Source organism: Bactrocera neohumeralis, chromosome 6 (assembly GCF_024586455.1).
Source record: "Bactrocera neohumeralis isolate Rockhampton chromosome 6, APGP_CSIRO_Bneo_wtdbg2-racon-allhic-juicebox.fasta_v2, whole genome shotgun sequence".
NCBI lineage: Eukaryota > Metazoa > Arthropoda > Insecta > Diptera > Tephritidae > Bactrocera > Bactrocera neohumeralis.
Genome location: NC_065923.1, coordinates 10,229,718 through 10,243,383, shown reverse-complemented (window position 1 = coordinate 10,243,383; position 13,666 = coordinate 10,229,718). Strand labels below are relative to the sequence as shown.

The following is a 13,666-nucleotide window of genomic DNA, read 5'->3' as shown; positions in this document are numbered from 1 at the left end:
TAATTGCATGGAAGTATGATCTCGAGTAAACTTGAGTAATGCCGAACTTTAACGCAATTAGTTCAGAACGTTTAGAAAGGAATGAAGGTACCTAATTTGATTTTGAAAAGACCTCCGGCTTTCATCATTGAAAATTGAGAACGTAAAAGTAGCCTTTTCTTACTTGTTTTACTTAAATCTATGTTGAATATATTAAAAGCAATGTTTAGTATTATAATTCTCATGAAAGTGATGTAGTTTTCTAAGTTTCTGCAGTTCTTCAAGCTTTTCTTGAGCAATTGACAATTTAGTATTCATACTGTAAAGCCACCCTTATTATTCTGAGGGATGAACTTGACAACATGCTAATGCAACAGTTTACGTTAACCATACATATCAGATGCTATTTTGCCATGTATTGGACAGTTTTCTTAAGTTGATCGAATACGACTTGCGTAAGATGCAAATAAAAGTAGCTAAGACAAACGCTAGACCCATTTAACCATTGCTAGGCGTCAGGTGCACACCTGAGCCCACGAAGAGCTGCTCTTAAAGGTGTTGTTGGTGGCGCAGTTATTGGCACATCACTGCTGTGTAGCTGGCCTTGCCGTTAGCAGTAACTTCTTCGTGGTTGCAGCGAATTCACAGCCGCGATTGTTGCAGAAGTCTACGGTCGTTTTGTCTCTTACGTGAAGCTTTTTTATTCTCACTTTAGTTGTGCCTTGCAGCTTGGTTGGCCGCAGTCGGGCTTTGGCGTGAGATGCTGTATTACTCCCGTCTAGTCGGCATCGGCGTTGTTATTGCTGTATTTGCAAATCTCGAACTGGTCTTTTCGTTTCGTTGGGGCAGGTTTATGTCCCTCCAGCAGCAACAACAGTAACACTAACACCATCAATTGGCCACCTTGTTGTTGGCCCGATTACTGAGCCGGCCGAAGCGACGACTAGTATGTGCACATCGCCACCGATGTTGGAAGACGATGACGACGATGATGCTGGCAGTATTGGTAATTCCAACAACAACAACGAACGTCTGGCAATAACGACGATGTTGCAGCTGAAAACATAAATGCAGTGAGGCAACTCTGGCTGCCACACGGCACCTCAGACACCGCTGCGCTGTGTTGGATGCTTCGCTTGATGAGATGAGTGGCGACCATGTTTCCTGATGCGAGGCGGATAGTTTATCGCCAATTTTCATGCCGTGCAGAGGTGAACGCGGAAAAAGGCGTTCAAATTAAAACGCACTGCACAGTGTAGGGAAACCTCTAATTGTGAGAACGGCTGGCTCGCTTGTATATTAGTAGTAGCAATGGGTATTCCGTCGGCAAGTGGATTCGTTAAATCGTTTCATTCGCTGATTGTTTGCCTCTGGCAAATCGGCGGTCTATGACGCTCTCGCACGCATGATTATTAAAGCCGGAGGCTATATGTGCGAACATATGTCGTACTACATACTAGCATATATATATATACATATGCATAAGTGAAACAATACGGTTCGCCATTCAGATTGTTTGAGTGCAGTGAATTCCGACACAAATCTCGGCGCAAAATAGTTGTCAAAATTGTGCCGTCTTTAAAGTGATGATTCATATCAGCCGAAACAAGTGAAAGTGAAAATCAGAAATACATACATATATTTTATATAACTAATAAATTTGGTGTAGCGAATGTAAGAATTTTGAAAAACGTGCAGTGCAATGAATTAAGCTATACACATTCGTACATAGTTTTCAATTAAATTCAAAGTATAAGTGATTGACTACGATTTCTCGTGCAATGGATCATCCAAGTAGCGGTTTTGTCGCATCGCCATGGGCAGCGGTATTGGGCCATCACGCTATGGCAGCAACGGCTGCAAGCGCCGATGCGGGATTCGCGGCAGCAGCAGCGGCACATGTCCAGAACGTGGCGGCAGTAGCTCAACATCACCATCACCACCCACACCACCATCAGATCGCCGCTGCTGCTCACCACCACTCGCACCACCATCCACATCATCACGGCCACACACACCACTCGCACCACACACATCACTCTCACCACCTCAATCCGACGGCCATGCCCATGGACTTACACGTACCACAAGGATTTCCATATTACAGGTACTCCTATTTACAAAAAACCGTTTGTGGTTACCGTTTTCGAAGCATTTTATTTGTAGATAATTGCGTCATTTGAAAATCGGTAATCCAATGTTTCATGTAGAAAAGTCTGAGTCTGTTCTTACTTTAATGAAGCAAAGCGTCGTTCTTGGCTAGTTCTGTTATCAGTGGTTTTTGTTGAGGGATTGAACAAGCGAAGTTTTTTTAGAATTGTAGAACATTATTCAATTAAAAGAGAGTTCGCAACTCACAAAAAAACTGAACAAAAAGCAAGTTCTGAATAGAGACATATGTATACAGTTATTGATTCTACAAGTGGTGGGACAATCAGCAAAGCTAAAAGCAAAGAAGCAAGCAAAAAAGACAAATTGTTGTTACAAAGCTTTAAAGCCTGAAGTTGACGTTTTTCACTGGCGTTTGGTGGATTTTATAAAAACTTGCTTTTGACATTTTGTGAGTTTAATAAAAACTTGCCTGGTGTTGTCTCCAAATGAAACAAGAATCAAGTTTATTTCGGACGCTAAAAGTGAAGTGACTACAAAAGTGTGTACGCCGAACAGTTACGATACATAAAAGTCAGCATGACGAATATTCGGAAACTATTTGATTGGCGTAAAGACATGGGTAATCTAAAATGTGGACTCTACACCTTCAACTTCTTAACAAATCTGAATGGCTCTCTAATACCATGTTCAGGCCGAAAATTTAAAAGATTAGATTATATTTAAGCATTTCATAACCCAACAGTGTTCTCACTGCCGTTAGAAAGGTCAAAACAGCTGTTATTGTCATTCAAGAACTCACATCGCTTAATATTTATCAAAAGAAAAGATTGTCATATAGTATTTTGAAATAAAAAGACGTCTTTTTTTAATATTTTCCATATAATAGAAATAATGGATGCATTTTTTCATTTGTTAAGTCGATTTTCAGATGAAATTAGATTCATTGCTTTAAAAAAATTTGTTTGTTTACATTTTTTTCCCTTTGTAGTGTCTAAATCAGCTGTGATAATGTAACAGATTTCCAGTGCTGACAAGTAGATTGCGCAAAATCAGAGTCGCACAGAGAGATTTAGCGTGGATCAGTTTCAAATCATTTCAATGAAGTGTTTTGGAACTGTCATTTTTGTATGGCGAAATCTTGATAAATTTTTAAGATTAGTGGGATAATCCATTCAACAGCCGAAATCGTGTGATTAAGTGTCGGTCTGAACATGGTATAAAAAACGATTCCATGTAGTAGAAATAGGCTTTCGGTTTCCAGTAGAGCAATAGTGATAGCGTGTGTGTCAAGTTAAGATGATTACAAACACGCTAAGGAACAAGCTCATTAAGCTCCATTCTCAATAAATAATATATGTAAGTAACCAGCAATAGCTGGTTGTACATGTCTATCTATCAAAATCATAGGAATTCAAACATTATTATAATAATTTGAATGAGAATATAAGTGGTTCAGTGTTACGCTTAGATATAATACTTTGTGACAAAAAAGTACCCGGAGATTCCTTCAGCGAATTTTGATTTGTCTCATCGCTTGTCTGAAAACGGGTTCCATTCCGCTGATTGTTGACTTGCTTGCATGTCAAACTCATAAACTCATGTCTCATCAACAGTTATAATACTCTGCATGAATGTCGGATCGGAATTCGCACGAACAAGCATGCCCAAAGAGACGTATTTACGGTACTTTTTTTGAAAAAAATTCAGCTTTTTATGGGCGAGTCGAGTAAGAATCCGAGCTCTCTTGCCATCTCTCTAACACTTACCTGACGATTTTATGGCAGCATATCCTTCACTTTTTCAATAGTTTCAGCAGCTGAAGAGGTTGAAGGTCGTCCCGAACTAGGCATGTTTTCAACAATCTCTGGACCGTCTTTGAGGGCTTTGTACCACACGTAGGCTTGTTTTTGATAAAACTGAATCACAGTAAGCCTTTTCCAACAATTTAATATTCATAATAAACAACAACTAGTTCCTATATATACTATACTATCACAATTTATATCAGTTAAAGACACTTCTTGAAGTTAGCAACAATTTTTATTAAAAACCTTGCCAATAAACTGAAAATGTGACATTCAACATATCTGGTACAAATTCATTCTGAGGATCATATTATGCTAACTGCAACATTCATGTTTAATGAAATTGAAATATAAAATTGTGGAATGGAGGCTGGCGGAAGTTATTGACCGATTTCTCACATTCCTTGTTCCAAATCAAATTTTCAGAACGATTGTTCAGCGGGCAGAGGGTAGAATTTGCCTGCAGTAAGGTATACATGTCGTAAGAGACGACTAAAATCCAAAATGTACTATATTTCAGCTTAGTCTTGTCAAATATAGTGTTCAAATACTCAGCGAGAACTGATACGAGCAGTACAGAGTTTGAATGAGTTTTCCTCTAATGAAAAAACATTTGAAGTTAAACGACAAATGTCACCAGTCATTGAGTTTGATGGGTGCTCAACTGGTAGTAGCAAAAGCTACAAGGTCTGACCGGAGACTTAAATCTGGTACCACGAAGAGCAGTTAGCCATTGGAGTTCTCTCCAATCTGCTCATTTGGCGTGTCTCTTTGGGGAGACGGCCACGGTTTAAACCTAAAGGAAGGTAGAAAAATTCAATTTAGTGTGGAGTCGCACTGCGGCCGGGTGGCGGACCCACAGCACGGCAAAGGTTTTAGATCGGCCTCAAACCCGACCAAGGTGGAAAAGATGTCACCCGACCCGACCAATTGGAACCAAAAAATACTTGCAAAAAAATGTATTATCTGGGTCGGTGATCAGGGCATTATTTTGATCCATGTACACCATAAGGTTGGGCCGTCGACGTCAGGCACTCACGTAAATCACAACGATGGTTTACTACCGATATACTCAGTGTATGGAGGTACGTTTGGGCCAATATTATGCCTTTTTGTCACATAATTTTATGAATATTCTTTCTTCGCGTATAAAGTTATTCACTATATGACATTGACATAAAGCCGGAGACAGATTATTTCTGAAGCATAGTAATTTAAGAAATGTTATGTGGAAAGTAGATTAGATTGTTGGCCCATTTACGGTTTAAAACTGACATAACAAGAATAAAATAGTCATGGGAATATTTCGTTTGAAATCAGTAAAGTATGTTTGATATAAAAATTCACTTTAAAGTCAGCTAAACCAATTGTATACAATTATATGTATGTATGTTTAACTTATCTCCATCATAAAAAATTTAGAGTTCTGGCGTCTCCGGTGAAAAATTTAACGAATTTTAGGAAATTTTCAAAAAAAAATTGAAATATGGAAGAGTATTTTATAAAATCTTCAAAAAAAAATATGTTATGGAAGATGAAATTTTCAAAAAAAATTATCATATGGAAGATGGACATGGATATTACAGCAGTTTGGTTATTTTAACATGGTTATGTATCTCACGTATACCACGCCCCCACCCAAAGATTTGTTATACATACTAAGTATTTGTGCCGGTATCAAATCCTAAAATTCTGACAGTCTAAATATCTATATTTTCACTCCTGACAGCGAATAGACTCATACAGACAAACATACACAGGGTATTTTTTTCCTTCATTCTCATCATTTTGGTTAATCGACCTATCATCCCATAATTGTGCTTACATGAATTTAGCAAGGCAATTCCATGCCAGCTCTGTTATTATATAAATATGCCTAAATGTTTGCGCGTAAACAGATCAAAAACTATGGAAACTAACCAAGTGATTATAAAAATTTTCAACAATGTGTAAAAACATTGACAATTTTCCTATATATGTATGTACATATACATATGTACATATGTACATATATTGCAAATATTCGGTTTAACTATAATAAAAAAATCATTTTAACTATAAAAGAAACATCGTTACCTATATTTAAGACAAAACTCCTAAAGTCCAGTTTCTAAAAAAAAAATAAGTTAAATGAATAATTCTGCAGTATTGGAATTGACACAAACGAAGGATTTATACTTATGTTCGTAAAAATTCATTAGGTAAAATTCTTAAGATCTCTAGTTTGTTGGTAGATACAAAAGGAAAGTCTTTCTAGTATTAAGTGGAACTCGAGTAATAGGTTAGATCTAGCATTGAAAATGCGCCGAACGAGGACAGGCAAACGAATCGGTTGTTGATTGGATCGTTGTTGTAAATCTAGCTGAGTGAGCACTTTATCGTTATTACTTCAACAATTTATTATATTTTAACATGGTCAGCAGCTAGACCGCGCACACAAAGCTTTAACTCATCGATCGCAATTGAAAGAGAATCCAATGATCAGCACTTGCACCAAACACCAAACACATCGCCAACATCCATCCAACCGTCGATTCATACTTGGCGGTACATAATAAAAGTCTATCAGGATTTTTCAATTATATCGAAATAGCGTTATCCGTACTTGCATCGCGTCAGAACGCATAATTACTATAATCACCTGAGTTATTACCTCGACGAATGTTGCTGCAAATCGAATTTACCATCGCCCGCTGACCACCGCCGTTCGCCGTTCGACGTCCGTCGCCAACCATTCACTACGTCGTGGCTTTACATTTGAACAGGAAGAATACGAGTGCTCACTTCAAAGCGAAGAGTGCAAAAAGGCAAAAAACAAATATAAAGGCATTATATTTAAAAATAAATATGTATGGATAAGCTGGCAATGCCTTATGGTTCATATTCGGCGGGAATTCGCGACTTCAAGTTGCATTTCGCCTCCCCTTCACCCTTTATCCTTCAACGTCGATTATAGCCATTTGATGAGTGTTTCACTTACCGCACACTGATACGATTTCAAAATCGGCTAAACTCAGAAATCGAATAACAGTGAAAATGTATTTTAAGTTTTTATTTCGATATACTTATGTACATACATATGTACATACTTCATTTGGATGTACTTTTGTATATCCACATTTTATTATGGTGTAATATTTGACATTATTTCTTGTTGTTATTATCACTTATTAAAATTCGAATGCAAACAAACACATGTTCATACATGTGTATGCATGCGGCGTGCAAGTTCAATTCAACTACATCGCTCTTCCAACATAACCGAAGCAGCCGGCTGGGTCATCTCGTCAACAGGCGACGATTCCATCTTCGGCACTTTGATGAACAGCCTAATTTAAGTGAAGTAGTTGCGCACACCCACACAAACAAATATTACAATGTCAAAAGCGTATATGCACAGTTGTATGTGCAAGCAGCTAGCTATATTAAGAACGATTGTGAAATTATGGCGCGAATGGGAGGATCTCCGTACTGCGCTGTGAGACCCAAACTACTTACTACACCATGCCATATAAAATGCGAATCACAATTTCCACAATTTATTTTCGAACGTGATTGGTGAGTGGCCGAGCACTAATAAAACGACAACAACAGAAGGCAGCAAAAACGATGTTCTCGGCTATGCAAAGCAATGACCAAAACGAAATAAATAAATGCGGCGAAATTGCAGAACGCATAAGCAGACGGCAAGAGGCATAAACGCAAAATTAAAAAAAAAAAATAATAATAAAATAAAATTCAGCCAAAAGTGATATAAAATGCAAGAAATTATGATGAAGATGCTCGCAATAATGATGATGATAGCGGCATGCTGAGGCAATTGCTTTGAGTTGGAAGTGATGAGAATTGCGGCGCTGGAAAACAAAGCGAAGCAGCTTCGTAGAGACGGCAGTGACTGCAGAGCGGGCGCTGCAAATCGGGCGAAAGGCAAAAGTCAACGCTGGCTTTGAAGTGGAAGTGCTGAGTGCACACCCCTTGAATGCGATTCACTTCACACAATCAGCCATCTACATTCACTGTTGATTTGGCCAGTCAGGTGAGCAGCAAATGGGTTGCGAACCTCTTAGCTGATTCTTCTTTCTTATACTTTTTATAGCAATTGTTGCCGTTCGTTGCGTTACCGTGCTGCTAGTGTTATCGCCGTTGAGCAACTGCAGCGCTTCAGTAAAATCGCTGCTAATTCGTTCCACGGCTGCAATGTGCGCTTTACAACCCATAACCGACATATTACTTCAACAATAAAATGGATAAAATTCACCGCCATTGCCTTGCATCTTCGTGCACGTACATATGTACATATATGCACATTGCTATGTTGTGGCTTAAATTGTGTGCACCAGCTTGACCAGCCAGCCGCCTTACTTGGATGCGCGCAAAAAGGGTGGCTGCAGTACACGCCGCCATTAATTTCCACAAATATGTTAACAGGTTTGCATTATTGCAACACCATCGCTGTGATATTCTTATCAGGCAAACTCATTGATTTCAAATGCATTTCAATCATCCAAATCTCTGCCCAGAGCTCATCGCAGCACCTGCAGACGCAGTAACGCCATTTTATAAAGTTCGAGTGTCTGCGTACGGAGGATTCTGACAACTGACGTTGCCGCAGATTCAATTAAGTTATGCAAATTGGAAGTTTCTGCCACTGCACACCGCCACCATGCATCCAATCGAATTCAAAACATTGCACCCTCACTCCAATGCCGTGCCGCCAACAAGCGCGTTTGTACGCTGCTGAAGTTCTCGTTACGTTGTTATTATTGTATTGTTGCAATTGTTGTTCTTTTCAATGTTTTTGGTTATACTATATTCTATATAATTTTGATGATTATTTGATGATGTCGAAGATGTTCACACAGCCTGCAGCCGAAAACTCATTACAAGGCACTGGCATCACAACCCAGATGGACACATCCTTATGGTCGGCGAAGTCAAAGCGAAATAACATGGTAGTTTGTGTCGACAAGTCAAACTCTAAAATTTACACAATCTTGATTAAGTTTAAGCGGCAGCGGGTCTAACAACCACATCAAGCCTTCAGTGGTAACTTCACTCCGTTTCATTTCTCACCGCCACAATCACTGACACAGTGCATGGTACTCCGCGTGTGCAGTGCTACCGTCCGGCTGTAGGCTAATTTCTGCGGCAGCTCATAGAAGCGGTTCCAACGCAGCAAAGGGCCGCATCAAATTGCAAACACACACTTACAGTAAGCAGCCCCTTTGACACACTATTACATGTCGTGAATTGAATTGTGAGCATGTGTGCGTTTGTGTTGCAGTACGCATGCGCAGGCTCACTTGCACAGCCATACGTTAAGTGCAAAAGTACAAATACCTGCTTGGAATATGTAATGCAGCGCAAATCATAAAGCGCATTTACAAGTGCTTATAATGCATATCCAACTCAGTTATACTCGCATAAGTATGTATGTATGTATGTATGTATTTAAGTATGTAGAGAGCGGTAATACACCATCTGGACAACGACGCCATTCTAAGCATACAAATGCTTTATTAACTATGTATGTATATTCTATAAAGTACATAGGCTACCTGCTAACTACAAATGAATAGAATACACAAGTGATGACTTAAGCCATCGGTCTATTGGAAAAAGTAGCGACGAATAGAGAAAGACAACTACTTGTTTTGAAATCCAACTCAATTAAAACGCCAAAAAATCTTTTTCGTGTCATATTTACCGTTGGCAAGACGAAAGTTCTACGAATCTTCCACAGAAGCAATATCATCAATTCGAGTTCCTCGAGCGAAAATCTTCTTTCCAATTTTACCAATTTGTCTGCATATTTTTTAGACAATGTTTCTTTAAAATTAATCATTTACTTGTATAAATAGCTCTAATTAAATTATAATTGTTATAGCTTCGCTAAATCAAATGTCGGTACAAAAATACTTTGGCTTTCGCTGTCTTGTAAATTTTGACTGTACTTCACCGCACGGCGAACTGTACTCACAAAAGCTGTATCCTAAAACACTTATAAATATGTATGAGTGGTGAAATTTTGGGATTCTTTGTCGGTTGTTTGGGTAGAGCTCGACGCAATGGATACAACAAGTAGAAGTCATCAATGCCGGCAAACAAGGTCGCAAACCTCAAAGGGTAAATGCGCATCGGTGGCAATAAAACTCAATTCGAAACAAATCGATCCAAAGTCACTATCATCAGACAGTATTAACAATTTTCATCGAACTCGCTCCAGACTGGCATAGCAATCATCAACTAACGGCTGCACCAACACAACACTGCCAACAACACAGCCTGCAGTAGATCAATCAGTGGACAGCGGAATTCAACTTAAATCAAAACAAAAAACATATTCGTTCAACGTACTGCTACGACAACAGCTGAGTCCGAGGAACGGAACAGCGCGTAAAAAGCATGGTATAATAATATTGGCGGACAATATAAACGCCCCAATAATCTCCACTCAAAATTAAAGAGATTTTTAGTATGCTCGCACAGATGGAACAACAGCTTCGTTGCCAACATACCATGCGCTTAAGTAACTACACACATATACATACATGAGTAGTCGACAAGCAGCTACCATGGACCACTGCCGCGCAGATATGTACATACTGCACATATGTATATATCGTCTCATTGGACAATAAACGCGGTTGTGCTTGTCAATTTGATCGATTTTCTAGAACGAACTCCATATTAATTTGTACCTTGGTGTAGCACTCACGTCATACCCCACGGAACAGGCAGCGATCACAAGCGAAGATAGAGAGTAGAAATGCAATGTGCCGCAACTTCATTAAAACCACCACAAATGAGAGCGTCACCTAATAAAAAATAACTACAACAAAAAATTGTTGGACACCTTCTTAATGAGCAAATTCACACTTCCAGGCGGAATATGAACATCGATAATACACATACATATGTACATGTACTATGTACATGTGTAAGTGTGTTTTTATGATTACTATGTTGCTTCGAGTTCACACAGCTTGGTGTTGGGCTTCTCGGTGAACGCAGCAACAATGTATGCCTGACATTTGGGCAACCAACCACACTGGAGAATTTTAAATTCTTTTTACATCAAAATGATTTGCTAAAGAAATGGGTAAATTTTTGCACAAAATCTCTGCATTTTTGTGCATAGAACAACTAACTTCAATATCAGATTTTATAAAATTTTAAATTGCATTTTGAATTATTTTGAATGATATATGTACATATACATATACATACATATGTATGTATGTACATATGTCGGGTAGATGTACACAGAAATATAATATAGAAATCCTTTCGTTAGGTATTGTTGATATCCTGTTGGTACACTCTGCCTTTTTGAATTCAATAATCATTAAACAGATCGAATCTGATTTCTACGACATACATACATATGTACATACATATATATTATATGTATTACTATTACGTTGATTAACATTTGGGCAAACGGTTACAACATTTACCATCTATTATGTTATTTTTGATCGTAACAGAGTCTGTAACGAGCGTCAATTATGTTACGTGTATTCAACATCCACAAGAATTTGATATGATGTTGTGGGGACTTTGCTGTTAAAAACTTTTTTTTTTATTTACATGCAGACGTACAGCTGTGTTCACTGAAATAGCAGTACTGCAAAATGAAATATGCAAAAAAAAAAACATTATATATTTTTGCTTCTGCTGTACTATTATTTGAATTAACACAATGTTCAATTATTGACGACGAATTGTTATACATACGCAATATGTTTCGCAGAATGTAGAAGTTCTGCTACTCTGTGTTGTTTTATATCGCCAAACGAATCGCACCATTGCCGCTCCCACAAAATGATATTATTATGCTTAACATAATAATTCTGATTTTGAGGCTTTAACATTTTAACTGCAATAACATTAAAACATAGTCATTTACTAAGCGCAATGTTACCTAAAATTGACGAAATGTATTGTAACACGTTCACCTCTCATATGATGATTTTTTTTTTTTTTTTTTATAGTAGGGGGAAGCATCGAAAGCCGGAGTCGGAACTTGATAATCCGCTCTAACATACTCCCAACTACTCTCCCAGAACGATTAAGTATTATTCGTGGGAGGGACAGGACATTTAAGTCTCAGAACTGACGGACGCCTAATTTGTTCAAAAAGTCAGTTGTGTCATTATATTGACGCTTCGCTGACATAATTTACCTCTCATATGATGATTATACATATGTATATGTATAGAACTGCTAAAAGTGAGAGTCTGTATTGATAATAACAGTTCATACAGCTCCGCTTGTAGGCTTTTACCAGAACTTTCGTATATTAGAGGATAATAAACAAATTTCATTACAGTTTTCACTACAGTCCTCTCACCACCGCTTAAAAATTAATACAATCGTACCGTAATCATACCCACAAACAATGTAACACCATTTTATTTGTATTTTAACACAGATATCGAAATAAAACTTTGCACTAATTATTATCCTGAGATGCCTGACATGACTCCGATAACGAAATAGCCAAAATTAGTACGTACAGCGAATATGCAGCCTTTTGGGACAAAAAAGTACCCGGAAATTGTAAATAAAAAGCAAACAAGAAAAAACGTTAACTTCGGTTGCACCGAAGCTAAATATGGCAGCTATATACTATAGTTAACCGATCTGAACAATTTCTTCGGAGATTACATTGTTGTTTTAGAAAATAACACGTACCAAATTTGGTGAATATATCTTGTCAAATGTGAAAGTTGTCCATACAAGAACTTGATTCCGATCGTTCAGTTTGTATGGCAGCTATATGCTATAGTTAACCGATCTGAACAATTTCTTCGGATATTACATTGTTGCCTTAGAAAATAGCACATACCAAGTTTCGTGAATATATCTTGTCAAATGTGAAAGTTGTCCATACAAGAACTTGATTCCGATCGTTCAGTTTGTATGGCAGCTATATGCTATAGTTAACCGATCTGAACAATTTCTTCGGAGATTACATTGTTGTCTTAGAAAACAATATATACCAAATTTCGTAAATATATCTTGTCAAATGTGAAAGTTGTCCATACATGCATTTGATTCCGATCGTTCAGTTTGTATGGCAGCTATAGGTTATAGTGGTCCGATATCGGCCGTTCCGACAAATGAGCAGCTTCTTGAAGAGAAAATGATGTTTGCAAAATTTCAAAACGATATCTTAAAAATTGAGGGACTAGTTCGTATATATACAGACAGACAGACGGACATGGCTAAATCGACTCAGCTCGATATACTGATCATTTATATATATACTTTATAGGGTCTCCGACGATTCCTTCTGGGTGTTACAAACTTCGTGACAAACTTAATATACCCTGTTCAGGGTGTATATATTTAAATATTCATCAATATTTATTTTGTCGCCACTAGACGTAATACACTTATGCCAACGATATTACAGTCCTTGAAACACTTTTCATAAACACTTTTTGGGATGGCTTTCAACTCCTTCAGCGAATTTTGATCTACATATTTCTTCGATCGACCGAAAAAGGGTTTCACAGAGCGGCAATTTCAGTTTGGGGAACATGAAAAAATCATACGGCGCCAAATCTGGTGAATACGGTGGTTCATCGATGGTATTCATTGCTCTTTTGGCCTTAAATTCGGTCACAACCGTACTCTTTTTGAAAAAATTCTGCTCTATCGAGACCAGTCAAGCAAGAACGTGTTTCATACCCAAAATGTTCACCAAAATCATTCGAACGGACTCGCGAACTAGCTCTCTCGCCATCTCTCCAACACTT

General features: G+C 38.0%; 1 protein-coding gene across 1 annotated transcript in view; it reads left to right on the top strand.

Annotated features, from left to right (window-relative positions):
• The first annotated feature begins 1,103 nt into the window (after positions 1 to 1,103).
• The window catches only part of LOC126761524 (protein trachealess), a 40,108-nt gene continuing 27,545 nt past the window's right edge, over positions 1,104 to 13,666 (top strand). The window contains exon 1 of the mRNA XM_050477811.1: positions 1,104 to 2,086. Within this exon, the coding sequence (XP_050333768.1) occupies positions 1,761 to 2,086 (326 nt within the window). The 5' untranslated portion in view covers positions 1,104 to 1,760. The remainder of the gene's footprint in view (positions 2,087 to 13,666) is intronic.